Raw genomic sequence first — 27379 nt, 5'->3', positions numbered from 1 at the left:
CTTACCGCGACCTCTGAGACTGCCAAATATAAGTAGAGTCACTCGTCCGCCTTCAGAGTATGAAGAAATGGTGGGATCGAAAAGTATCACTTTAATTGCTCCAATGCCTGTTGGCATTCCGGGGTCCAAGTAAATTTGTTCTTCTTTTTGAGAAGTGAGAAGAACCTGTGGCTTTGATCAGAAGACCTCGAGATGAACCGGCCTAAAGCAGTTATCTGTCCTATTAGTCTTTGTACGACCTTAAATCTGTCCATGACTGTGATGTCTTCAATTGCCTTGATTTTATCAGGGTTGATCTCGATTCCCCGATTTGTTACCATAAAGCCGAGGAACTTGCCTGAACCGACCTCGAATGTGCATTTCTTGGGGTTTACTTCATGTTGTATTTTCTCAAGATGTCGAAGGTTTCCTGCAAATGTGTTAAATGGTCCTCTGCACGCAGGGACTTAACTAGCTTATCGTCAATATAAACCTATATTGATTTACCTATTTGTTCTTCGAACATTCGATTTACTAGGCGTTGATAGGTAGCACTAGCATTTTTAGCCCAAACGGCATTACATTATAGCAATAAGTATCATACTTAGTGATAAATGAAGTTTTTTCCTGATTCTCTGGGTTTATTTGTATTTGGTTGTACCCAGAGTAGGCATCTAGAAAGCTGAGGATCTCATGGCTGGCCGTGGCATCGATCACGCGATCGATATATGGTAGTAGAAAAGAGTCCTTCAGGCATGCTTTGAGTCCTTGTAATCTACACACATTCTAAGTTTATTCCCCTTCTTAGGGACTACAACTACGTTTACTAACCACTCGTGATATTTTACTTCCCGGATGGATCATATTTTGAGGAGTTTGGTTACCTCGTCCTTGATGAATACATGCTTTACCTTGGGCTATGACCTTCTCTTTTGATTTACCGTTCTGAACTTCGGGTCCAAACTCAATCGATGAGTGGTGATCTCTGGTGGGATCCATGTCATGTAAAGGTGGGACCAAGCAAAACAATCCATATTTTTAATAAGGAATTTAATAAGTTTTCCTGAGCTCGAGAGTTAACCTGGTGTCCATGTATATCTTTCGATCGGGCAGATACTCGATCAGTATGACTTGTTCCACTTCTTCGACTGTTGACTTTGTGGCATCGGAATCATAGGTGATTACGAAGGTTCGAGGTATTATGTAATCATCATCCTCGATAATGTCCTGTTATTCCGATCTAGTCTAAGCTTGTGGTTGCTATTGGACCTTCTGCTTTTCCCTTGATTCTGGTCCTTTTGTTGATGTTAGAGTCGATACAGGTATCACCTCGTCGATTGCAAACATCTCTTTGGTTGTTGGTTATTCGTCGTACACCGTTTTGCTCCTTCCTGTGCTGGGAATTTCAAGACTTGATAAAGCGTTGAAGATACTGCCCTCATATTATGGATCAAAGGTCTTTCGAGCAGCGCATTGTACCTCATATCACCTTCGATCACGTGGAACTTTGTTTCCTGGATAGCTCCAGCCATGTTCACTGGCAACATTATTTCCCCTTTAGTGGTTTCACTCGCCATGTTGAAACCATTGAGCACTCGAGCTGCATGCACGATTTGATCCTGAAGGCCGAGCTTCTCCACGGTCCTCGATCGAATAATATTCGCCGAGCTACCTGGATCAACCAACACACGTTTAGCTTGAATTTTATTCATAAGGATAGATCTTACTAGTGCGTCGTTGTGAGACTATTCGATCCCTTCTGCATCCTTATCGTTGAAAGATAAGGTATCTTCTGGTAAGTAGTCCCAGGTATGCTTCTCCCTTGTGATTATGACTTTGGTGCATTTAAATGTCGGACCCTAAGGGATATCGACCCCACCGATGATCATATGCATCATGTGTTGTGGTTCCTCCTGTTCGTTTTTCCTATTTCCATCCCTGTCTCTGAAGTGATTTTTTGCTCGGTCACTTAAGAACTCTCGAAGGTGACCCTCGTTGAATAATCGAGCTACCTCCTCCCTTAACTGTCTACAGTCTTCGGTTCTGTGACTATGGGTTCTGTGGTACTAGCACATTTGATTTGGATTCCTCTGAGCTAGATCGGTTTGTAGGGATCTGGGCCACCTAGTATCTTTGATTCGTCCAATGGCTTATACAATACCTAAAGCATCGGCGCTGAAGTTGTACTCAGATAACCGTGGTGCTTCTTTAGGCTCGACATGTTTATCGAAGCTACTCTTACTCATGACCTTGGGAATTTTGACCTCGATCATTCTTTCGATCACTTCGAACGGGATTACGTCATGATCCGTTGTTCATATGATCTGCGCTATATGGTTGATACCGATCTTTGTTCGATCAGGGCTCTCTATCGTGTCTCTTTGAATCCTGCCTTCAGATCTATTTGGGTAAACGGAATCAGACGGGGCTCCCAACTGATCATCCTCGACTCTGATCTTTGACTAGTACCGATTATGCATATCAGCCCAGGTCACTGTTGGATATTCAATCAAATTCTTCTTTAGTTAACGTGATGCTACCGAACTTCGCTCGTTCAAAGCCTGAGTATAGGCTTGAATAGCCTAATCATCAGTAACCGGGGGTAGGTCCCTCGTTCCATCTGAAATCGAGATACGAATTCCCTTAGAATTTCATTCTCCTTTTGTCTCACTTTGAAGAGGTCCGACTTCCAAGTCGCAACATTTATTGCTCCGGCATGTTCCTTTACGAACGAGTCGGCGAGCATGGTGAAAGAATTGATGGATTTGGCGGCAAATTGTGGTACCATATCACTGCCCCCTTTGATAAAGTTTCTCCAAATATTTTCAGCAAAACGGATTCAATCTCATCATCTTCTAAGTCATTTTCCTTTATTCTGTGTGTGTATGAAATGATGTGTTCGTTAGGATCGGTGGTCCCGTTCTACTTGGGGATGTCCGACATATGGAACTTCTTAGGAAAAGGCTTTGAAGCCGCACTTTGAGGAAAAGGCTTCTACACGAACTTCTTCGAATCCAAACCTTTTAGGATCAGGGGTACCCCCAGTATTTGGTCAACTCATGAGTTGTACGTTTCTACCTTTTTGTCATCAGCCTCAATTTTATTTTCACCTGATTTTATCCGTTTAGTGAGCTCCTCAAGCATCTTCATAACGGCAGGATCAGTCCCCGATCCATTATCATACAATTTCTCTTATACTAGTTCGACGCTATGAACAACTTCTTGTGATGTATCGAGTTCGATTCTGCTTGGTACCCAATTCTGGAGTTGCGCTATTGCAGCCTGCTGAGTTTGTAACATTTCAAATATCATTTGAAGGCTAATCTCGCCTTCTTCACCGCCCTGTGCATTTTGATCGGCTGCCCAGGCATCTCTGCAAACGCTATTTTCAGGATCGGTGCCTAAATTTCCATGAATCGCAACACAAGAATCGACATCGATTGGATTTACAGCCTGTGGTCCATCGAGATTGATTGAAGGTACTCCGTTTTCCGGGGCGACTATGTGCTCGTTCTCGCCATGAAAACCAAGGCCGGTGTCTGTGTGAGTGGGCACTACTTGAGAGTTTGACATTATGATTCCTGAAATCAAAGACACTTACAAGAGCAAGTGTAAAAGCAGCAGGTGTTATGAAGATTAATACTAAGCAATCACTATTATCCTTAGTCCCACGGTGGACGCCAAACTGTTACCCTAAAAACTGGATAACAATTAAACTTGTAATGTGATTATAAGGATATGTGATTTCACCTAATACCAGTTGATAAACATAGAGATAAATAATGTAAATTGACAATAATACAAAGCAAACCAGCGTTTGGTCAATAACTTCGAGTTGGTGAACCCTCGAGCTTAATAAAGTAAGAACAATTAAAGAACATTAAGTTGATAAGAAAAAGAAAGAAATATTATATTGCTTCAATATTCATGAATATAAGATCTCTACAAATGACGGGGACTCCCCTTTATGTAGTAGATGATTCCTAATTATGGTACAATTCTAACTACGGAAGTAAATCCTATGATTGGTACAAATAATCGCCCTTGATTTGATATGTTCCAAGATTTTCGCTGTGATCTTCGTCCGGTTACGGATATTTCGCCTTTCCATTATTACTTCACTCGAAATTGGTCATGCTTAGCCTCGATTGTTGCTGGCCTCGGTCTCAACGGACACTTCGATTTTTGGACTCAATGCCTCGTCTTCGAGCTCAGGTTTGATTCATTACGAGGCTACCCTCGATGCAACCCCCTTGTCTCGATCAAATAGCAAAATCGAGTTGGCCCAATTTTGACCGAATACACCGTTCACGAGAAAGTGAAAGTTTTTCAAGAACTTACCCAAGGTTAATTTACTTGAAAAAAATCAGAAGTGTAAAAACATGTACGTTAAATTATTTTGGAAAGATTTGCCTTGTCTATAGGGGCATCATTCCATGTTTCAGTCAAGGACTTCCTTATTTAAAATGTGAAAATAAAAAGATTTAAGGACTTTCTTCCAAAGTAATTAATCTTAGATAAACTGCGAATTGGGAGAATAATATTTTAAATGCCTTATTCTTCTGTCTACCCTTCTTCCGGAAGATAGCAACTCGTTCCAGTACACATTCTGCCCTTCTGATCTATTTATAGTCTTTCACATTCTTCCTACTATTCCCTCAGTAGTGCTTTCCGCAAATATCACTTATCTCTATTTCTTCCAAACAAAAGAGCATCGCGTATATATTAGTATTTTATGGCGAAATACATAAATAACCCCTTTAAGTTACTCCATCAACTAGTTAGATAATTCAACTGAGCCCATTTTCAGTTAACACTTCATTCATTCACAAATGTGTGTCTCTTAAACACCCGAGTCTAACAAACCTCATGCGTGAGTTAAAATCACAAATGGCGTGTCAAACAAACCAATCGTTAATTGACACGTGATTTTTTTAGAATAGTAACCCTCTTATTAAAAACCTTAATATTTTTTAATTAAATCTACCCACACCCTTCTTTCTTCTTCCCAAAAAAACGTCTTCCATGACCTCTGTGTTCTTGTAATGCTCATTGCACACTTTAATTTCTTCTTTGTCACAGTGGGTAATATGGATAAGAACAAAAACTGCACCATAAATTCTCTTGGTTAGCAAAAAATTTCGCAGATTTAAAAAACTGAATAAACAGAAATCAAGCCATGGAAATCCAAATGGTTTGTACACGGAACAAGAAAATTATAGGTTTGAGAAAGAAAATGCATAAATATGAAAAACTAAATTTTTTATAGCATTAGACATATATAATTGGTAAGAGTGAGAGCACATTTTTTGAATATATTTTCACAATATTTACGTTATTAGTCATTTAGGTCATGCAAGGGATGATTTAAGAGCTAGAAAATAGGGTGTTGAAGTGTGAAGTGAAGGAAGAGAAGATGGAGAGGCAGAGGTAATTTTGGATAGAGGAGGGTATCGAATGGTGGAGGAGAAAATTGGAGGAGAAGGAGGTGTGAAAATAGGTGGGTTCTATATTGTTTTTAGGGGAAAAAAAAACTTAATTTACGTAGGCAACTCGCGTCTCCGAGAGTGTTACTAACTTCCATGAAAATGGAGATTGCAGCTAGAGAGAAGACGAACAAGAGGATCGAATCAGAGATGTAGAAATGCTCTATATATTTGGAAAAAAGGAATTGTACTCTAACTGCTACATATGTAGTGTATTTATAGCTGTAACTAACTAACTAACTAACCAACTACCTAACTATTATACATACACCTTTAATAGCTTAAGTAACCTAAGATGAGCTGGATCCTAGCTATTTCAACAACAACTTGAACTTTATTTTCACACGCTCATTGTTCAGCACTCCCCCTTAAGCTGATGGTTGAAATAGGTTCTTCACTCCAAGATTTCTTAGTAGATAGTCATGTTGTGCTTTGCCCAAGCCTTTTATAAGCAGGTGTGCCAGTTTCTCCTTTGTAGATACATGCTCTGTCTTAATCAAGCCATGTATGATCCTCTCTCTTACAAAGTGATAGTTTATATCAATATGCTTAGTTCTTTCATGGGAAATTGGATTTGCTGTAATTTCTATTGAAGGTTTGTTATCACACATCAGCTGAACAGGTAAATCCACATGAATTCCCAGTTCTTTAAACATCCCCACAAGCCAAGTAATCTCAGCAGTGCATGATGCCATGCTTCTAAATTCAGCTTCAACCGAGCTCCTAAAAACATTTTCTTGCTTATTTGACTTCCAAGAGATAAGGGAACCACCAAATTTCACTAGATAACCTGTAACCGACCTTTTTGTCTCCACACAAGCTCCCCAATCTAAGTCACAATAGGCTGTTAGCTTGCTTATGCTCTCTGCAGGCATTAGAACTCCTAGGCCAGGTTCTGCCATGGTATATTTCACCACTCTGAGAGCATATTCTAAGTGAGGATCTTTAGGACAATGCATAAATTGGCTGAGAACTTGAACTGCAAATGCCAGGTCTGGTCTAGTCATGGTAAGGTATAGTAGTCTTCCCACTAGTCCCTGATAGATACTAGGATCCTTTAGTTTTTCATCTGCAATTACATTGTGATTGTGCAACCAAGTATCATAGTACACAGAGGTCAGTTTTTGGTTCATCTCTAGTGGAGTTCCTACAGGATTTGCTCCACTCAGTCCTGATTTAGAAATGAGCTCTAAAGCATATTTTCTTTGACTCGTCACTATGCCTTCTTAGACCTAGGAAACTCAATTCCCAGGAAGAATTTCAGCTCACCTAGATCTTTCATTTTAAACTTGTTCTACAAATCTTTCCTAGTCTGATCCAACATGCCTTGATTGTTGCCTGTGATCAATAAATCATCCACACATATGAAGATGGTTGTTGCCCGTGATCAATAAATCAGGTCAGTTACTCCTTCTTGCACTAATATCTCCCCCTGGGATGGAGATGTGGGACTTGGTGCTTCAAATGCAGCCTCAGTGGGTTCTATTAGAATAGAGGAGCTAGGATTAGGCTGATATAATGCTGGGGATAATAGGTCCAAGACTGGAAATAAAGGAGTTCCTGAGTTTCTTATGTACTTGTTTGGAAAGATGTCTTCATGAAACACTACATTTCTTCTTACAAAAAATGACTTCGAATGTAGATCATATAGTGCATATCCCTTTTGAGTTGGAGAATATCCCATGAGCACATATGGAATTGTCCTAGAGGAAAACTTATCATGTGTATGGCGACTGGTTACATAGCATAAGTATCCAAACACTCTTAAATGATTCAAGGAAGGAGAATGCAAATAAAGCTTCTCAAAAGGTGACTTGTACCCAATGACTTTGGAGGGGAGCCTGTTGAGCAAGTACAAAGCAGTTTCGACACAGTCTCCCCAAAATCTTAAAGGTATTAAGGCCTGGAATCTGAGTGATCTGGCCATATCTAGAATTGTCCTATGCCTTCTCTCAGCAACACCATTCTATTGAGGAGTATACATACAAGTACTTTGATGGACAATGCCTATCTAGTAATAAACTAGTAAACTCGGTACTGAAGAACTCACATACATTATCTATTCTAAGTATTTTCACTTGAGTAGAAAACAAGTTGTGTACTTTGGCAAAGAAATTCCTCAGCACTATCAATGTGTCTGACTTGGAATAAATCAGAAATATCCAAGTGTATCTTGTGAAATCATCCACAATGGTCACAAAGTACCTTTACCATCATAGGTTGGTACTCTATAAGGATCCCAAATACCACAATGAATCAATTCAAAAGCAGATTTTGATACTATATTACTCAATGGAAAGGGCAGTCTTGTTTGTTTAGCTAGAGGACAAACATTACAAGTATTATGCTCACCCTCTGTTACATGTCTAAGCATATCATGTCTTTTTATTACATCAAGAGGTTCATGTCCTAACTTTTTGTGCCACCGTAAACTAGTAGTAAAAGAATGACTAGCTGTACATCCACTTTTATTTCCTTCTAATGGTGAACCTTGCTGTGTGGAGTTCTTCTTTAGCACATATTGTCCATGGTCCTCCTTACCATTCGCTTTCATCTGACCACTCCAAAGATCCTGGAAGATGCAGAAATCAGGAAAGAACAAGGTTGAGTATTTCAGTTCCTTAGTAATATTAGACACAGATAGTAGGTTGTATTTAAAGTCTGGAATATCACATTAGATATATCCTAACCCTCAAACACAGAACCTTTTCCTGTATGGGATACAAAAGCTACATCAACTGTGGGTAAATGAACCTTACTCCTTTAAGATTCAGGTATCTGTTTAAAAGTTTTCAACATTTCTAAGGCAGATGCCATATGATCTGTTGCTCCTGTGTCTATTATCCACTCTTTATTAACACAACAAGTGAATAGAGCTTTCATAGTACCTGCTGCAGCAACTATTTTTACAGATGGCCCGTCATCACATCCCTTATTTAGTAGTTAAATGATCTGCTGATACTGTTCTTGTGTACAGAATGGAGCTGATGACTGTGTCATAGGAATATCAGCTGGTGTGGGACCATTCCTTCCTTGTTGTTGTGTCTGAAGTAAAGTTGGTGGAGTTGGACTTCTCACATAGTTTGCTGTTGTTGAGTTAGCATCAGAATTACAAGCATAGTTTGCAAAATTACCTGAATTACCTCCCTTCTTCTTTGACTTAAAATCTGGTGGATAGCCAATCAATTTGTAGCAATTTACCTTTGTGTGACCTTTGTAGTGATAATACTCACACTACAGCAGATTCTTCTTAGACTTGAGATTACCTCCAGTGTAGCCTGCTCCCTTGATACTATACAAAGCAGCTCCTTCCAAATGCTCAGAGGTTTGAACAATTTGTGTAAGGTTGGCAAAGTTCCTTTGGATCTCTTGATCAATAATCAAGGAGTATGCCTTGTTAAAGGAAGGAGTTGGATGTATCATCACGTTCTGATTTCTGGCTTGAGTGTAGGTTTTATTGAATCTAGTTAAGAACTAAAGTAGCCTTTGATATTCAAAGTGCTTTGAATACTTCTTAGATTCTGGACATGGTCACCCTGAATATGGCATAATTGCATCAAACTCATCCCATAAGTCTCTAAGTTTAGAGAAATAATCAGCCACTGTCAAGTACCCTGACTCGATGAGTGGATTTCCTTGTGAAGAAACTGCACCCTCGAGCCATTCACCTTATCAAACCTCTATCTCAAATCCTCCCAGCCCTTATATGCACTCGATGCATACAACATACTACTTAGCAAACCAGGTCTAACATCATTCATAATCCATGAAAGGACAACATAATTTACCTTTTCCCATAGATCATGTCATTCTGGAGCAAATCTAGACTTAGGATATCGACCATCTATAAACCCTAGCTTGCTTTTCCCTAGCAGTCCAATTCGCATAGCACGACTCCACAATGCACAGTTTTCAGACCCAATTAACTTAAGAGAGATCAAAGAACTACCTGGTGTGTCGATTGGTTGCAGGTACAAGGGGAGATTGTGGTCGATTGTAGGGAAGAAACTTCCTCCAGTTGTAGCATTCACTGGATTTGAGGTTTCAGTAGCATTAGCAAGAGTAGCACCATTGATTGCATCTTCAATCACCATCTCTAGCTAGATAAGGAGAGAAACAATAGATAACCCAAGCCCTAGCTTCAATTGAGTTCCATCACGTGAATTCACCTACTTAGTTGAGAGAATCAGAGAATCTAATGAAGACAGCTGAGCTATCGAGTGCCAGCGATCGCTGTCACAGGCTCTGATACCATGATAACTTCGATGAAAATGGAGTTTGCAGCTTGAGAGAAGACGAAGAAGAGGATCGAATCAGAGAAGATGCAGAAATACTCTATTTCTGGAAAAGGAATTTCTGGAAAAGGAATTGTACTCTAACTACTACATGTACATTGTATTTATAGCTGTAACTAACTAACTAACTAACTATTACACATACACCTCTAATAGCTTGACTAACTTAACATGAGCTAGATCCTAGCTGGAATATTTCAACAACAGCTTGAACTTTACTTTCACACGCTCATTGTTCAACAAGTGTATTTCACGCGATGGGGTTTGATAGGGTCGGGTGTTAGTTAATCGTCTTTTGTGAATGAATAAAGTGTCTAGCTGAAAATGGCTCAGTTGAATTGTCTGATTTGTCGTTAGGGACAACATAAATAGGCCCGTTTATGTATTTCGCGTATTTTATTGGATTCCAAGGGGTCATGCCATTCATGAACGAACTACGTATACATATGATCAATAATATATGGAATCGTATAACCATCTAATAGATTGACAATTTGTTGTTTGAACGATTACTTCTGTGAAGTTGCTGATCATATCAATTATCAAACCTTAGACATTCTAAAATTTTATTTGCTAAAAAATTGTGGAACTTGCGATTCCCTGTTCGAATTTTTTCTTTCAAATGGTATACGTATTATCTTAATTCTATTATCCAACAACTGACCCATAAAATACACATACGAGTGATTCAGGTAAACGTTACACTTCTTTATTTATCATATGCCCACAAACAAGTAACGTCTGTAAGAGCACGAAATACATAATGTTAAACCAGCTATTTCGTCGACATTTATTTTATCCTTATTTTCTGAATGAAATTGTTAAGTATATCATGTTGTACTAGTACAATAGACAATAACGTCGATAACAAATAGATATAGAGAATTATTTCACTGTTGCTTTTCAATACCAAAGGAATGGTATGTTGAGTTGATAGAACGTTTGTTTTCTGGTTGAGTTGGTCTAGCGTTGGATTCAAATCCCTTGGAGAAAACAAACAAGAAAGTTAATAGCACACTGCCTTTGAATTTTTATATATACAAGTAGATTCTTGAGTTTTTTAGTTGAAGAACCACCCTTTAAAAATACAAATTGAAATTAAAATTAAAACTATATAGAGTTTTAGGATCAGACAATTAAGTCTTTCATGAATTTTTTTTAATAAGAGTATAAGCGATAAGATCAAAAAAGAAATCACAAAGCAGTTGAAAACAGGTGTTATTCGGGTAGTCCAATATACTAGGGGTGGGCATAAAATCCGAAAAACCGAATTCCGAACCGAACCAAATTAATTTGGTATTTCGGTTTCGGTTTTTTCGGTATTTCGGTCTAATTCGGTACTTGAATTTCGGTATTTCAGTTCGGTTTTATAATTGAATTATTTCGGTTTACCGAAATACCGAATTTGGTAATATTAATACAGCCCAAAGCCCCAAACCCAATTACATATTTTATTTGACTTTGGGCCACAGCCCACACGCCCACACCCAGGCCCAGTTGTGCCCCTGCCCCAAACCCAATTCTACCTTAGAGTCTTAGACGTTTTCCCAACACTCAACACAACAGTCCAACACTCAGAGTTTTGGTGTTAATACATTTGGGGTCTAGGGCTAGGAGGAGTCAGAGATATCATCGAGAATTCCAGATCGAGATAGGGTATTAGGGTTTGCTTACTGCTTCAGCCTTCGGTGCTTAGGAGATATCATCGAGAACGAGAAGAAGAAGACGAGAATCGACTGCGACTCTAGGATATCAGTCTGCGAGTTGAGTTACGACCGGTCGACGTTCGAGCTCGAGTGTCATCTCATCTTCACCGGTTAACTTCACTACTTTTATAAGTTTTGTAAGTCTCATCTCATTCTCATGATCTCATCCCAGTACTCGACTACTCTCTGAGGTTTTTGTTGAGATTTAATTTCTGATTTTCTGCATCAAACTATTTTAGGGTTATAGGCGGCGATTTCCAGCTCGATTCGATTCCGGGCAAACGAAGTGTCGAAGACGCTGCTGTCCTGTTCCAGTCTTCCGAGCTCGATTCAATTTCAATTTCAAAGGTATGTTTCGCTTGCTTTTGGTTGTATTGCTAATTGAATGAACTGATGTTCCGAGCTTTTCCCTTTAGTAGGAAAATATCATTTGTATCACGTTCATACTCTTTCTTTTGGTTGTATTACCTTGTTTAGGTCTGATTTTTTGAACTTTACCATATCATATTCATATGAGCAACTAACAATAGCAGACTCCTAATTTGAAAATCATGAAATACAGTATGGTGTAACATCAGCTCTATTGTCAGTGACTATCAAGAATTGGTGTAACAATTATGATTGATGTAATCAAGACCTTAGAAACTATCAAGAATAATGTTTCTACAGCAAATTCTAAGTTACAGGAAATTGTTATTGATATTCAAAAAGTCAGAAAAGATAATACTTGAAGATAACTAAAAACCACTGAAAAGTGAAAATGCTAATCCTAGACTTATAATGTGCACACATAAGAAAACTCATGTTACTTTGGTAGCAAGGTAGATAATACTTGTATTTGTTTAATTTTGTAAGGTAGCAACGTACTTAATTTGTTGATTGTTATTGATAGCAAGGTAGTTATTAGTTAATTTGTTGATTGTTAATTTATGTTTATATTTGTTTAATTTTGTATAGATGGAAGATACAAGTAAAGTAAGTGATGTTGGTTCTACTGAAAGTTTACCTATTACGGTAGATAGTAACACCAACAACATTGATAGTGAAGATTCCAAGAAAAGGAAAGCAATGCAACCTAGGTCTGACGTTTGGAACCATTTTGATAAATTTGAGGTTAATGGGGTTGGGAAAGCACGGTGTCGATATTGTAAACAAGCTTATGTTGCTAATTCATCTAAGAATTGGGAAAGCACGGTGTCGATATTTTAGTGAAGAATTTGATATCTTGAGTTGGTGGAAAACACATGCTCCTAGATTTCCTATTCTTTCGGAGTTGGCTCGTGATGTGTTGGCAATTCCAATTTCTAGTGTGGCGTCGGAATGCGCGTTTAGCACTGGTGGCCGTATTCTTGATTCATTTAGAAGTTCATTGACTACTAAATGTGTGCAAGCTCTTATTTGTGTGCAAGATTGGATTAGAGAAGAGAAGAATCCTATTAGTGTTGAAGAAGACTTGAAGTATCTTGAGGAACTCGAGTTTGGTAAGCTTTAATATTTTGTGTGTATTTTAATTCAAAATAATATATCATGCCTTTTCATTTGTATGACATATTTGGTCGTATTATCTTTAGATATGGAAAATAATGGAAGCACTACTAGCATTGTTTGATGTATAGTTGCAACTTGCATCTTGAGTGGTAAGTTTAATACTCTATTTGTTTGGTGATAATGATATACTTAATAGTTTGTAGTTTTGTTTTATTATCATCAAACTATAATATTCTAACATATGATTTATATTATTTTTAGGTTCAAGTTCAAGTGCAATCATGCCCCGTGCTACTGCTCAACGCTCCGATATTTGGGAATACTTTGTGGTGAAAGAAGATAACGGAGAAGTTCGTAAGTTTGTTGTCTGCAGACTGCAGTTTAGCATCTGCAGACTGCAGTTGTGCAGACTGCAGTTGTGCAAGTTAGCATCTGCACTTCTGCAGTGTAAATATTTAACAGTTTTAAGTGTTCAACTGCCATGTGTTTAAGTTTGGACTGTGTTTTTAACTAATTATTTCACTGTCAGTGCAAACACTTTAGAATTTCGATTGTGCAAACACTGCATTTGTTGGACTGTTTTTATTGCACTGGGTTAATGTGTTTAGCATCTGCAGACTGCAGTTGTGCAAGTTAGCATCTGCAGTTTAACTGTTTAACAGTTTAAGTGTTCAGCTGACATGTGTTTAAGTTTGGACTGTGTTTTTATTGCACTGTGAGTGTTACGTGTTAACTATTAAGTTGATTGCCAGATCTGGCGTTCAAGTTTGCATCTGCAGTTGCCAGATTGTGAAGTTGTTGTCTGCAGAATAATATGTTATTCTTGTTTCAGGCTTTCAGCCATGAGCCATGTGCAGTTGTGCTTCCTCTTCCAAATTTGTGAAGAACATTCAGTGTTTTCAGTGTGCACTGTGCAGGCTTTTCAGTGTTTTCAAACTTGTGCACATTGTGCAGTTGTGCAAAGTGCAAACACTTTAGAATTTCGATTGTGAAAACTGAAAACACTGCATTTGTGATTCCTCTTCCAAGTTCCAATTGTGCATGACTGCATGTGCAGTTGTGCACTGTTAGGTTAGGCGTTAGCATTTAGCAATTTAGCATTGATTATTCAATATTCATTGATTGTTAAACCGAAACCGTACCGAACCAAAATAGTAAATACCGAACCGTACCGAAATATTTTGGTATGGTATTTGGTATACACAATTGATAAACCGAATACCGAAATACCGAACCGAAATTCTTACATACCGAACCGAAATACCGAACGCAACTCACGTCTTGAACAGCTTCCTGGAGTAGTTTTATTTGTCTTTTGGTTACAGTTTTTACCTGGGAAATTGAAAAGGTAAAATTATATAATATTATTTTTAAAATATACGTAGTTACATTTAATTTTATTAGTTTCTCTGCACGTGCGTTGCACGTGTATGTCCGAGTCATGTAATACACAATTTTGTAAAATAATATCAATATTATTAAAGAAAATATTCTAGTAAATAATTATACATGACAAAATAAAGTATATATGTTAATGATCAATGTAAATTATTGTACAATAGTTTGTTTGTCTAGGTCAAAATGATTGGATCATGTGATCCTACTAAGATAAACAATCAATATTCAATTAGATACATGTAATTTTTAGAAAAATCTCCCTAGAATGTAATTTTAAAATTTACTAAAAAAAAGCAGCATGGTGCACTAAGCTTCCGCTATGCGCGGGGTTCGGGGAAGGGCCGAACCACAAGGGTCTATTGTACGCATCCTTATTCTGTATTTCTTCAAGAGGCTATTTCCACGACTTGAACCCGTGACCTCCTAGTCACATGACAACAACTTTACCAGTTATGCCAAGACTCCCCTTCAAATTTGAAATTGCATAAATTATATTATCTTATTTATATAGTACAAAAAACTAAATATTTTTCATGAAAACTTATATAATTCTAACTTACCTTTAATTGTAACTATTATCTCTCTTCTCCTACTTCATCCTTCTCCGATAAGTAATTGTGATGACCTTTGGGTCATCACTTGTTTTAAAACGAAATTGCCTGCGCAGTCCGGGCGCGTAGCCGGAAAGCTTAAATATGATAATCTGTGAAAAATGATAAGTTTTGATTATAAAATGAGCTAATTTGACTTCGGTCAACGTTTTGGGTAAACGGACCCGGACCCATGATTTGACGGTCCTGGAGGGTCTGTAGGAAAATATGGACTTGGGCGTATGCGCGGAATCAAATTCCGAGGTCCTAAGCTCGAGGAATGAATTTTCAAAGGAAATTGTTTTCTGGAATTGTTTAAAGAAATTTGAAATGAAATTTGATTAGCACATGATTGTATCGGGCCCGTATTTTGGTTCCGGCGCCTGGTACAGATCTTATATATGATTTAAGATATTTCTGTGGAATTTGATGAAAAACGGATGCCATATGACGTGATTCGGACTTAAATTACAAAATTTATGTTTAAAGAAGTTTTGAGAAAATTTCATTGATCTCGAGATTTAATTTGATGTTCATGATGTTATTTTGATGATTTGATTATACGAATAAGTCCGTAGGATGTTTTTGAGGTTTTGTGTGCACTTGGTTTGGAGTTCCGAGGGCTCGGGTGAGTTTCGGGTACGTTCCGGGATGTCTTAGGCTTAAAAACATAGATGTTGCAGGTTCAGAGAGGTGGAAGGCTTCTGAACCGACCAGTGCGGTCCGCACAAAAAGGAATTCTTCCACGGAGGGGCTTGTGCGGCCGCACTGGATTTTGTGCGGACCGCGGTGAGGGCCTGTGCGGCCGCACTAGTTTTGGTGCGGTCTGCGGTGAAGAACACTGCACTGGTTCGACTTTGGAAGCCTATATCTTTTGATTCATAAGGAATTTTGAGATGACTTAAACACTAAAGTTGTAGCCCTTTGTGTCTAGTTTCTATAAAGGTAAAGAAATAATAATTTGGACATCTGTAGAGAAAGTTATGGCCAAAATACTAAGATCTGTCACTGCAGAACACAGGAAGGCCTGTGCGGCCGCGGTTGATTTTGTGCGGTCCGCACAGGGCATCTGAGGGCAGTATATTTAGACGGGATTTTCAGTTATTTTTCATTTTTTAAGACCCCAAAAACATAAGAGACGATGTTTCAAACAACATTTCTTCTCCAAATCAATTGTAAGTCGTTTTTAACTAGTTTTCTTCAATCATTAACATCTTTTAACATGATTTCAACTTAAAATCAAAGATTTTCATGGGGGAAATTGGGAGTTTTGGGTAGAACCTAGGTTTTTCAAAAATTGGGGATTTGGACCTCGATTTGAGGTCCGATTTCAAAATAGATTACATATTTGAGCTCGTGGGGGAATGGGTAATCGGGTTTTGGATCGAACCTCGGGTTTTGACCACGTAGGCCCGGGGGCAATTTTGACTTTTTGGGTAAAACTTTGGAAAACTCATTTTCATGCATTCAAATTGACTCATTTAGCGTTTATTGATGTAATTAAGTAAATTGTGACTAGATACGAACGAATTGGCGGTGGAATCAAGGGGTAAAGCTATAATTGAACCTTGAGTTGTGTTCGTGGCATCGAGGTAAGTGTTTGGTCTAACCTTAGCTTGAGGGATTAGGAGTTGAGTCTTATTTGCTACTTGATAATTGTTGAGTACGACGTATAGGCATGGTGACGAGTATCTATATGTTGGTGTCTAGCATGACCGTGAGTCTTTAAATTTTGAAGATCTTGATTTCGTTGTATCTTCATGCCTTGGTGATGATTTCTAATTGTCGTGGAAAGTTTGTGGAAGGAATTGTAACTCTTGAACATTGAGGAGTATTAGCTCAAGTTATATTATGAATTGTGAAAGTATATGAGTTGATTGAACCCTTTGGAGCATTGGCTCAAGTTATATTATGAATTGTGAAAGTATATGAGATGATTGAACCCTTTGGAGCATTGACTCAAGTTATATTATGAATTGTGAAAGTATATGAGATGATTGAACCCTTTGGAGCATTGGCTCAAGTGGTAAAGTGAGTTATGAAATAAAAGTGAAAGAAAGAGAAAGAGTTAATAAATTGTCCCCTTGCCGGGATATTGTTGCTTTGTTGATTATCTCCATTGCCGGAATGTTGAGATTATTGATGTGGTTCCCTTGCTGGGATCTCTATTACTATTTTATTTATTCCCTTGCCCCTTTTCTTGTGATTATTGTTTGGGTGAGGAAGATTGTTAAAGCATGAAGGGTGATGTCGTGTCGTACGACGTACCATTCCGTACTGATTTTCATTGATTATATGGTGAGGAAAGAGAGTAAAAGCACGAAGGGTGGTGTCGTGCACATCTTTATTATATGATTGATTTGGTGAGGACAAAAGTAAAAGCACGAAGGGTGATGCCGTGCATACTTTTATTATAAAATTTCTTTGGAGAGGACGAGAGTAAAAGCACGAAGGGTGATGCCGTGCAAATTGTTGATTTCTGATTCTTTGTTGATATTCGAGTTATGTTGTTTCTTTCCTTACTTGATGCTTTCTATTCGGAACTGTTATCTCCTCCAAAGCATGTTTCCCCCTCCCACATTGACTGGTTATTTTCTATATTTCTTTTTTGTTGTATATACATTTGAACTGCACAGGTTTATTTGGTAGTCTGGTACTAGCCTCGTCACTTCTTCGTCGAGGTTAGGCTAGACACTTACCAGTACATGGGGTCGGTTGTACTGATACTACACTCTGCAATGTGTGCAGATCCAGGAGCAGTTTTCGGACAGTAGTTGAAGTGCTTCCTTCAGTCCACCCGGAGATCCAAGGTAGACTGCATGCGTCTGCAGGCCCTGGCATCTCCATCTATCTCTACTTCTTGTTTCATTTTCTTTTATTCAGAAACAGCGTACTGTTATTTCTTCAAACCTTGTATGTAGAAATCTTAGATAGTCTGTGACACTGTGACACCAGGTTTTGGGTATTTGAGGTTTTAAAAGTTGTAATAGACGTAGACTTAAGATATTTAATTGTTGACTTCCGCTTAATTATTTAAAGTTCCGCTGTTATCATGTTATCGGCTTGTGTTTGTTAAATGAAGCAATAGGGAAGCATAGCAAGTAGTTAAGGTTTGGCTTGTCTAGCTCCCATTAGTAGGTGCCATCACGACCCCCGAGGTTGGGAAATCCGGGTCGTGACAGTAATTTCGTTGTTACTAACATGAAAATTATGAAATTAATTTAGTGATAAATATAAAGTAATTGTGCTAAAAAACAATTCATAAATTTTAATAAAGAATTACCACCAAATAGTGTGGTTACTAAATTTTTCGCCTCGTCCAAGGATAAGCCATTTGAATTATTTTTTAAATGCGAATGTCATTGTCAAATTTCTTTGTAAAGGTATTGTTGGTAAAAGTCATTTCGGCTTCTCTATGCACTGAAGAGTGGTTAGGATTAACACGACCTAAACGACCATTAATAATATAAATAGCTCTTAAATGATTCAAAAAAGTTCTTATGTTATTTCAGATGACTTATCGGAGAATGTAAAACAATGAAAAACTCCATCCAGTTAGCATGATAATTTAATCTTATGGAAAGGCGTATATAGGCAGTCACACCTCGATTCATATTGAAATGTCGCTATCAAACCTAATGTCAATCTTAACGTGCATGGTAGAGTGATAGGAGTAATTTTTTAATGATAGTCATTGTATTTTTGGTTCCTTTAGTCTAGGAAAGCTAAAGAATGAAAAAACGTAGAAAAATTTCAAAATCTCGAAGTTTTCTATTCCTTTGTTTTTAGGTAGACAATTGGCTATAGTCACAAAAGTAACTCCTGACCTTGAGGATGGTTGTCGGCTTGTCGATTATTAGGTCAAGTAAGGTTGTTAGATCTTTCTTTTCTTTTATGCATATATAACATATTGAAATACCATTGTTGTTAGTTTTCAAACACATATAAATGAAGATTTCAGACAAAAAGTTGATCTTTTATTGGGCTATCAATAAATGTGTGTTGTGTTCATTGGCTCGATCTTCTATTGAGTTACTTTTTGATCATGAGTTGATTTATTTTAACTGCTGAGATCGATTTATTCTTATATATAAATGAAGATTTCAGACAAAGAGTCACACATTTAAACATATCTTCAATAATTTTCTTTTACTTTTGATACCCATGCAAAAAATTTGTATGTCTAAAATTTATAATACATGAACCTTATTATAAACGCGCAAAATATATATGTCCATGAGGTTATAATAGAAACATTTTAAAACAAATGGTCTCTTTAGCATTAATCATATAAACTAAGATATTTTCTTGATTAATATAATAAAATTTTTACGAAATTACTAATTAGGTATTTCAAATGTAAATATTTTCTAAGGAAGACTATATGTTATTAAAGACATTACTTTTGATTATATACCATTCATAGAGTCACATGACATGAAAGATAAAGTATTAAAAAGAAATAAACTTAGTAAAACTTGTAAAGAATTATGAAACATATAAAAATGATAGAATCTCCGAATAAACACTAAAATGATAGTCACAAGTCACAAGTAACTGTAACGGCATTTGAGAAAAGCAAGTCCGCAAAGATAGAGATAATATAGAGTGGTGTTCAACAGACCCTATATGAAATCAATTCTCTTTAGCATTAGAGGTTAGACCAAATTGAAGATATATAGTAGAAGAAAAATACCACTAAAAGGCAAGGAGTTTAATTTTTATGGCATGAGATGAATTAGTTAAATTTATACCAGAATAATCATTCATATGAGAAGTTGGCAAAATGAAGATCTCTTTGAATTCTCTGTTTGTCGATGATGCCCATCGGTTGGCTATGTATTGGAGCATTAACTCTAAAGGTTGCAACGGTTAAAGACTATTATTGAATGAAAAGGTTAGTTATTATACGATTGAACGGACACAGCTATTCTAAAAATGAACACTTCAAATTAGTTTTATTCTTTTCAATTGAATATTATTATTAACTAATATTAAAATGGGTAAAAGATTCCATCATTTTTATGGGTATTTTTGTAATTTAACTTTAGGCTTAGGGGCTTCCCACTTTTAATATAGTATAGATAGATAGATATAGATAGATAGCTAGATAGATAGATAGATAGATAGATAGATAGATAGATAGATAGATAGATAAGGAGAAATGCAACACTTGATTACCTTTCTATCAACTAGTATGAGTACCCGCGCGATGCGCGGACAAATCATTTCAAATCGTGATGTATGTTGTTTGAATCATGTACAAATAACCTTAAAATATAAATCTCTCAGATAAAAATTATATAACATGAGAATTTAATTATGAAACATGATATGAAATTATTGTTCAAATCTCGTAGTGAACAACCAATCTTTTTAATATATATTTGTAACAACCTAACCCCTTGATTTTGGTACTTGTATTTCGTTCCGCTGCCGATATTAAAGAATACTAAACATGTCATATTGTGATCTATCTTGTTCGAGCACATTAGATCATATTATCTTAACAAAATTCTTATTATCACTTTATTTTTATCTGGAAGTCAAATATATCTTATTCATCACATCACTTTTACATAAATTCTTTTTTTTCTCTTGTTATAGTTATTGTATTATTTAATATTTAATCATAATATTTTAATTATTTACATTTATCAGTAATATTTTTAAATATAATTTAATTAGTTTATTTTATCTATTTTTAAATTAATTTAAAGTATAAGTATCCTCACACTACCTCTATTTTTTATGTACATTCTCTTCCCTACTACAAATGTTAATTAGTTTTTATATTAATGTTTTACTTAGAGCCAAAATAATGTCATATTTTGTTTTAAATTGTAACTTTTAATTAGTCTAAAATATTAATACATAAGCTATTTGATTATAATGTTCCAAATGTATTGAGTTCTCTTATAATTAATTTTGTATTAGATGCAGTTAATTTTCTTTCTTTTTTAGCTATAAGATACAATTTAATTTTTAATTTTCATTAGTAAGATTACCAATATTAGAAATTTATTTTGTATTTTTAAAATTTTGTTTAATCATAGATGTCACACCTCCTTTTTACTTACACCCCGCAAAGGGGCGTAAAGGGAGTTTTTTCAATTAAAGGACAATCGAAACGGGATTTATCATTTAATTCAGAGTCGTCACTTGGGAGATTTATGGTGTCCCAAGTCACCGGTTGAATCCCGAATCGAGGAAAAGATTAACTCTGTATTACAGTCCGCGAACCAAAAGTCCGGACAAGAAATTCTGTTAACCTGGGAGAAGGTGTTAGGTATTCCCGAGTTCCGTGGTTCTAGCACGGTCGCTCAACTGTCACATTCGGCTTATTTATCTGACTTTAACAATTATGAGCTTATATGCAAGTTTGAACTCTTTACCGCTTTTATTATTATCATTATTATTTTAACAGAGAATTGCAACGTTGTGAAGACGTATCTCGAACCACGTCACATCAATGTACCCGTGGTTGTCGACACATTTCGACTCCATTGGGATTTGGATTTGGATCACATAAATGTGCACCCGAATTTGAGAAGGTAATATTATTTAAAGTACGCGCCTAAAGAGATTAACGCGTGGTTATTTTGGAAAAAAGGTCGTGAAGTTCGCTAAGCGGCCGATCCCGAGTTCTAAGTAATTAGTACATACATTTGTGAGGGCCCCGCAATCTATGTGTTTTACTAGGCGAGGCCCATCTCGTTTATTTTAAAAGGACAATCCTAAAGTGACTACATTTTTCTATTAAGTTCGTCTCTAAAATAAAAGAGAAGAAGTCCTAATTAGTTACATGTTTGTAAGCTCGTGCCTCTTATTAGTTATTAGATTAAGACAAATGCAAACGGAAAATTGCAACCGAGCTTGCTCAAAGGGAGATTGTATCGTTCCTTGTTCTATTAGTTAATAATACTAAAGTTGAGATTATGAATTGAACACGAGATTGACACACAGTAATATCAAAACAAACTAACTATTCTTTGATTAATTTAAACTAACATTATTAGATGAATGGGTTATTAGAAGAACCAAATGTAGCCATTTTTGAACTCTTTTTACAACTGTCGAAAATACCTCAGTATTTGAAAATTGACGTTAGGCTAACATTATTCAAGTAACCATTTCGTTAGCTTTGAACCTATATGATGATACCTTCAATTCATTTGAATCCAAAAAAAACTTAGAAAAACGGTAGCTCACATGGTCTTGATACAGTCCAGTTAGGTACATTTACACGAACCAGTCTTATTACAGAAAACTAAATATTATACCTATGCAACCCTATGACTCATTAATCAGTCAACTACATATTTAGACAAAGAAAGGAAAACTTTATTCGAGCACAAATCTAAACAGGAGGAATTCAACAGGAACAAAGCCTGGTCAACACTTCATTTCGCTTCAAGCCAAGAGTGTACAAATGTGTACCTGGAAGGAATACAATGGGGAAGAAGAAGAGAGGAAGGTCAGCAGCAGCAGTAGCAAACATCAGTTGCAACAGCAATGCAACAAAAGATAACCAGCAGCGACTCAGGAAACCAGTTAAAATTCCCAGCAATACCAACAGCAACACAAACACCCAGTAACTGACCCCAAAACAGCTTGATAGTAACCAAATATCAATCAAAACACAAGCAGAAACACCCCTAGAATTCAGTAATCAAGAAAAACTCGAAAATACAACTCCACAGTTAAAGCTGAAGCTCTTTTCAGTTTCAATGGGATAGCACTAGTTGAACTAGACTAAATCTTAAAACTCACTTCCAGTTTTTCAGAATGTTCAACACCCTTAAGATTTTCAGAATGTTCTCTTTTCTTTAACTGTGTCCAGCTCTTCTCCTTTATAGCCAAACTTTTTTAACCCTCTAGCTCTTAGGAGCATTCAGCTAATTAAGAGAGTGTTTCTGCCCATGATATTCCCTGACAGCCACTACTACATGTTTTTCTCTTTTTTAATCCAAGGTTATGGGTGACTTAACTTATTTAATCAACTTCCCATGCCATTAAGCCTTGTTCCCCACTATTACTAAACAATTCATTAGTTTATTGGTACTTTAGTACCCTACTGTCATACCACTAAATTTAGGCCATTCTTAAACCTTTTAAATCCCAAAATACCCTCCTAGAGTCCCTGAAATTGCAGCTATAACCAATTCTCCTAAGTTCTGAATGCAACCTTATGACTCACTACTATCTAGTTGACATTATCATACCAACACTGAATTCAAACCAATGTCAGATTCATTTTAGACCCTAAACAGTAGGATTCGATTCATCAATTGCTTAGGCTTGAATCAAATAGCAACAAAATAAAGGCCAAGGCTTTTAATGACTCAGAACACCCTTACAGGGCATGACACAGTAGGTTCAGGTGACAACCAAAACAACAGTTGTGACGAAGCAGTTCAACTGACCAAGCAATTCAGAACAATGTGACGAACGACTAAGCGATTCAAACATTGTGATGAACTAATCCTTAATTTTAGCGACCGGACAAACTTAATTTTAACGATTGTGAAAATCGGAAATGTTTAAAAACAAATCAACAAACTGACTAACTTCAACAAGTGACTGAAATTAACGAGTCAACACCAATTACCAAACCAAAACAAATTGACGAGAACTACTAAACTACAAACATGAATGGATTAATCGACGAAACTATTTATAACGTACGTTAATCAATCAGAAGAAAACTGGACCGAAAAAAAAGGTCCGAAAGAGGAGAGAAATAAATTAAAATGATGATGAAATACAACGAGGCTCAAACGGATAAACAACAAAAATGGAAAAGAAAAAGAAGACAAATACCTCAAAATTACAGGCTGAAACTCCAAACAGTTCCCCTTTCACTTCGACTCGAATTTTTTGAGGTCCAAACGGACCTCAATCGAGTGTTCTCGACTGAAAACACTCGACTGAAGTCGATTAGGAACCTCAAATTTCCCCTTCACTCGGACCAGCTCCAGGTTTGATCCTCCTAGGGGTCTTCAATCAATTTAAAATCCGACAAGTTCTAGTAAGATTCGAGCCACGGTAGGGGTTGTTTGGGAACGAAAAAGGCCAGGTGGAGCTGGGGTGTGAACTTGGGGCTGGTTGGGTAGTTTTAGGGTTTTGCTCGAATCTTCGACTGAAGATTCGAAACGAACCGGGATGATTCGAGGTTAAAGGGGTAGGGATTTGTGTTGATGGTGGTTAGAAGGTTCAGGGGTGTGAATTTGGTAGTCATCGGAGGAGGTGAGGTTTTAGGCTGATTCTTCGATTGAAGATTCGAGAAGCTCGGGGATGATTCGAAGCAAGCCGAGTGTGGATTTATGGAGGGGAGGGTCAGGTGGTCAAGGGGTGTTATTTTTATGGCCATTGGAGCCGGCACCGCCGGGTTTACGATGAAGGGGCGGGGTGGCGGCTCTAGGGTTTCGAGGGGTCGTCTCTGAGAGGTCTAAGAGAGACGATGGGGCGAGAGGGGGTTTGGTTTAGGGGGCGGGGTATGATTTAGGAATATATACCATGTGGGGAATTTAATCCCGGCCGTTAGATCAATTAAGATCAACGGCTAGGATCAAGGAGATTAACCAATACGACATCGTTTGGTTTAAGTAGGGGGTCGGTTTGAACCGGGTAACGGGTCGGGCCAGGGAATAGGTAAGGGAGACGGCTTTTGAGCCGTTGAATCATGCAGGATCAACGACTGTGATTGATTGCCGTTGAAACGACGTCGTTCGAACGTCTGTGAGATTTGGACCGGTCTGGGCGTCTGTTTGGGCCTGATTTTGATTTTAAAAAGTCGGCCTAGTTCCGAATTTATTCTTTATTCTTCATTTCTTCCTTTTCTTTTATTTTCCTTTTTAATTCCTATTTTACAAACAAAATCCTAGATTAAATCAAAAACCAAAATTAGCTAAAAAAAATACTAATTGACTCTTAATAATAAGTAAAATCTAAAATCAAACACTAATTAAAACACAATCACATAATCGGACATTAAATGCTAAAAATGCAAAAAATACACATTTTTGTGATTTTCATTAATTCCTGATTGTAAAATTAAATCCTAAATGCACATGCAACACCTATTTTTGTATCTTTCTTAATTAAAGTAGAAATAAACACGCACGGACAAAAATACAAATAAATCATAAACAACACAAAACTATTTTATTTTGAATTTTTGGGAGTAGTTCTCGTAGGGCAAAAATTACGTGCTCACAGCTGCCCCTCTTTGTCCGGAAACACAAAGAGTTTTCGTGCAAAGATAAAGTGAGCGTATACGAGCGATTTTTGCCCGTTCGGCTACTCCGTGTGAAACATTTTTGAAAGATTTGACCGAACCTCTGCTTCAAAGGTTTCCTACATATCCCTGGGTAAAGGGGAATCAGGTCATTGTAGTTCGGGAAATTTCGGTAGTTGGGACTACCATGAAGCTGTAATTTTGCTGTTACTACTACTGCATGCTATTACTACTGCTTTCCGACCTTCTTATTACACCGTGCTAAAAGAAGACAAGAAGCTAGACTAAACTAGGGATTACAACATCTTATCTATCTTCTAACTTGCTCTTGTAGCCTTCCTTCTGATTTCTGCAGCGGAATTTATGCTGGGGATATTTTGTTGTAACCCTCCGCTTTACTGACTTTTGACTTGAAATTGAGTGTAGTCTTCTGTGCTACATGCGGGCTCCTGACTTCAAACTTGAAATTTATTCCTCTGTTCTACAGGCGGGCTCCTGACTTCGTTTTGAAATGTACTCCTCTGTTCTACAGGCGGGCTCCTGACTCCAACTTGACTTTAAAAGATAATACGGTCTCCATTCTCCAGGCGGGCTCCTGACTTCAACAACAATTTAAAGATAATGCAGCCTCCATTCTCCAGGCAGGCTCCTGACTTCAACAACAACTATTTCTCCAGAATATAACACTTTCATTCTCCGGGCAGGCTCCTGACCTCAGCAATTTCTTAAAAACATAACACCTCCATCCTCCAGGCGGGCTCCTGACTTCAACAACTTTTTAAAAATATAACACCTCCATTCTCCAGGCGGGCTCCTGACTTCAACAACTTCCTAAAAATATAACACCTCTATTCTCCAGGCGGGCTCCTGACTTCGACCACAACTCAAAAAATATAACACCTCCATTTTTCAGGCGGGCTCCTGACTTCGACTACAACTCAAAAATATAACACCTCCATTCTCCAGGCGGGTTCCTGACCTCAACAATTTCTTAAAAACATAACACCTCCATTCTCCAGGAGGGCTCCTGACTTCAACAACTTCTTAAAAATATAACACCTCTATTCTCCAGGCGGGCTCCTGACTTCGACTACAACTTAAAAAATATAACACCTCCATTTTTCAGGCGGGCTCCTGACTTCGACTACAACTCAAAAATATAACACCTCCATTCTCCAGGCGGGTTCCTGACCTCAACAATTTCTTAAAAACATAACACCTCCATTCTCCAGGCGGGCTCCTGACTTCAACAACTTCTTAAAAATATAACACCTCTATTCTCCAGGCGGGCTCCTGACTTCGACTACAACTTAAAAAATATAACACCTCCATTTTTCAGGCGGGCTCCTGACTTCGACTACAACTCAAAAATATAACACCTCCATTCTCCAAGCGGGTTCCTGACTTCAACTTCAACTTGAAATGACAACAACCTCCATTCTCCAGGCGGGCTCCTGACTTCAACTTCAACTTGAAATGACAACAACCTCCATTCTCCAGGCGAGCTCCTGACTTCAGCTACAACTCAAAATGTAATACCTCCATTCTCCAGGCGGGCTCCTGACTTCACTACTTCCCAAAACATAATACCTCCATTCTCCAGGCGGGCTCCTGACTTCAACTACTTCTTAAAAATATAGCACCTCCATTCTCCAGGTGGGCTCCTGCCTTCAATGACTTCTAAGAAATGCGTTTTATTGCTATTGCTCCTTCCTGCCTCCTGAACCATTTTTCTTCTAACTTGAAATTATCTTATTTCAGAACTGCTTCCCTCAAAACTGGTGTTTCATTCCTCTGAAAACTGCTGGGGATAACACTGGTGTTTTATTCAAAAATATGTTATTTTCCTCCTTCAAAGACTACTTCCCTTAAAGTTGGTGCTTTCCTTCCACTGGAACTACTTCCCTTATGACTTGTGTTATCTTCCTTCCGAAATTGCTTCCTTTAAAACTTGTTTGGCCTTCTTCCGAAAACTGCTGGGGATACCATTTTTCCCCAAACTTGTGTTATCTTTCTTCTTCCCCAAGTGGGTACCGGACTTCCAGAAAATTTTCAAAATGAAAGAAAATTTTCTGCCCCAAAGCTTGTTGGGGATGAGATTATTTGTTAGGGATGATATTCCTGCTGGCGATCATATTCCTGCTGGGGATGGTTTTCCCCCTCTTCTTTACCTGCTCCATGTTGTCCAAACCTCTTG

General features: G+C 37.5%; 1 protein-coding gene and 1 pseudogene across 1 annotated transcript; both read right to left on the bottom strand.

Moving 5' to 3' along the window:
- Positions 1–5833: 5833 nt before the first annotated feature.
- LOC107784601 (secreted RxLR effector protein 161-like) lies at positions 5834–6598 on the bottom strand. Its single transcript, XM_016605752.2, has one exon. The coding sequence runs from the start codon at positions 6596–6598 to the stop codon at positions 5834–5836; it is 765 nt and encodes a 254-aa protein (XP_016461238.2).
- Positions 6599–10650: 4052 nt separating this feature from the next.
- The window catches only part of LOC107782534 (bifunctional monodehydroascorbate reductase and carbonic anhydrase nectarin-3-like), a 42033-nt pseudogene continuing 25304 nt past the window's right edge, over positions 10651–27379 (bottom strand).

The sequence above is a fragment of the Nicotiana tabacum genome, chromosome 8 (assembly GCF_000715075.1).
Source record: "Nicotiana tabacum cultivar K326 chromosome 8, ASM71507v2, whole genome shotgun sequence".
Lineage (NCBI taxonomy): Eukaryota > Viridiplantae > Streptophyta > Magnoliopsida > Solanales > Solanaceae > Nicotiana > Nicotiana tabacum.
Note: the sequence above shows the minus strand (reverse complement) of the source record. Positions and strands in the feature narration are given on the sequence as shown.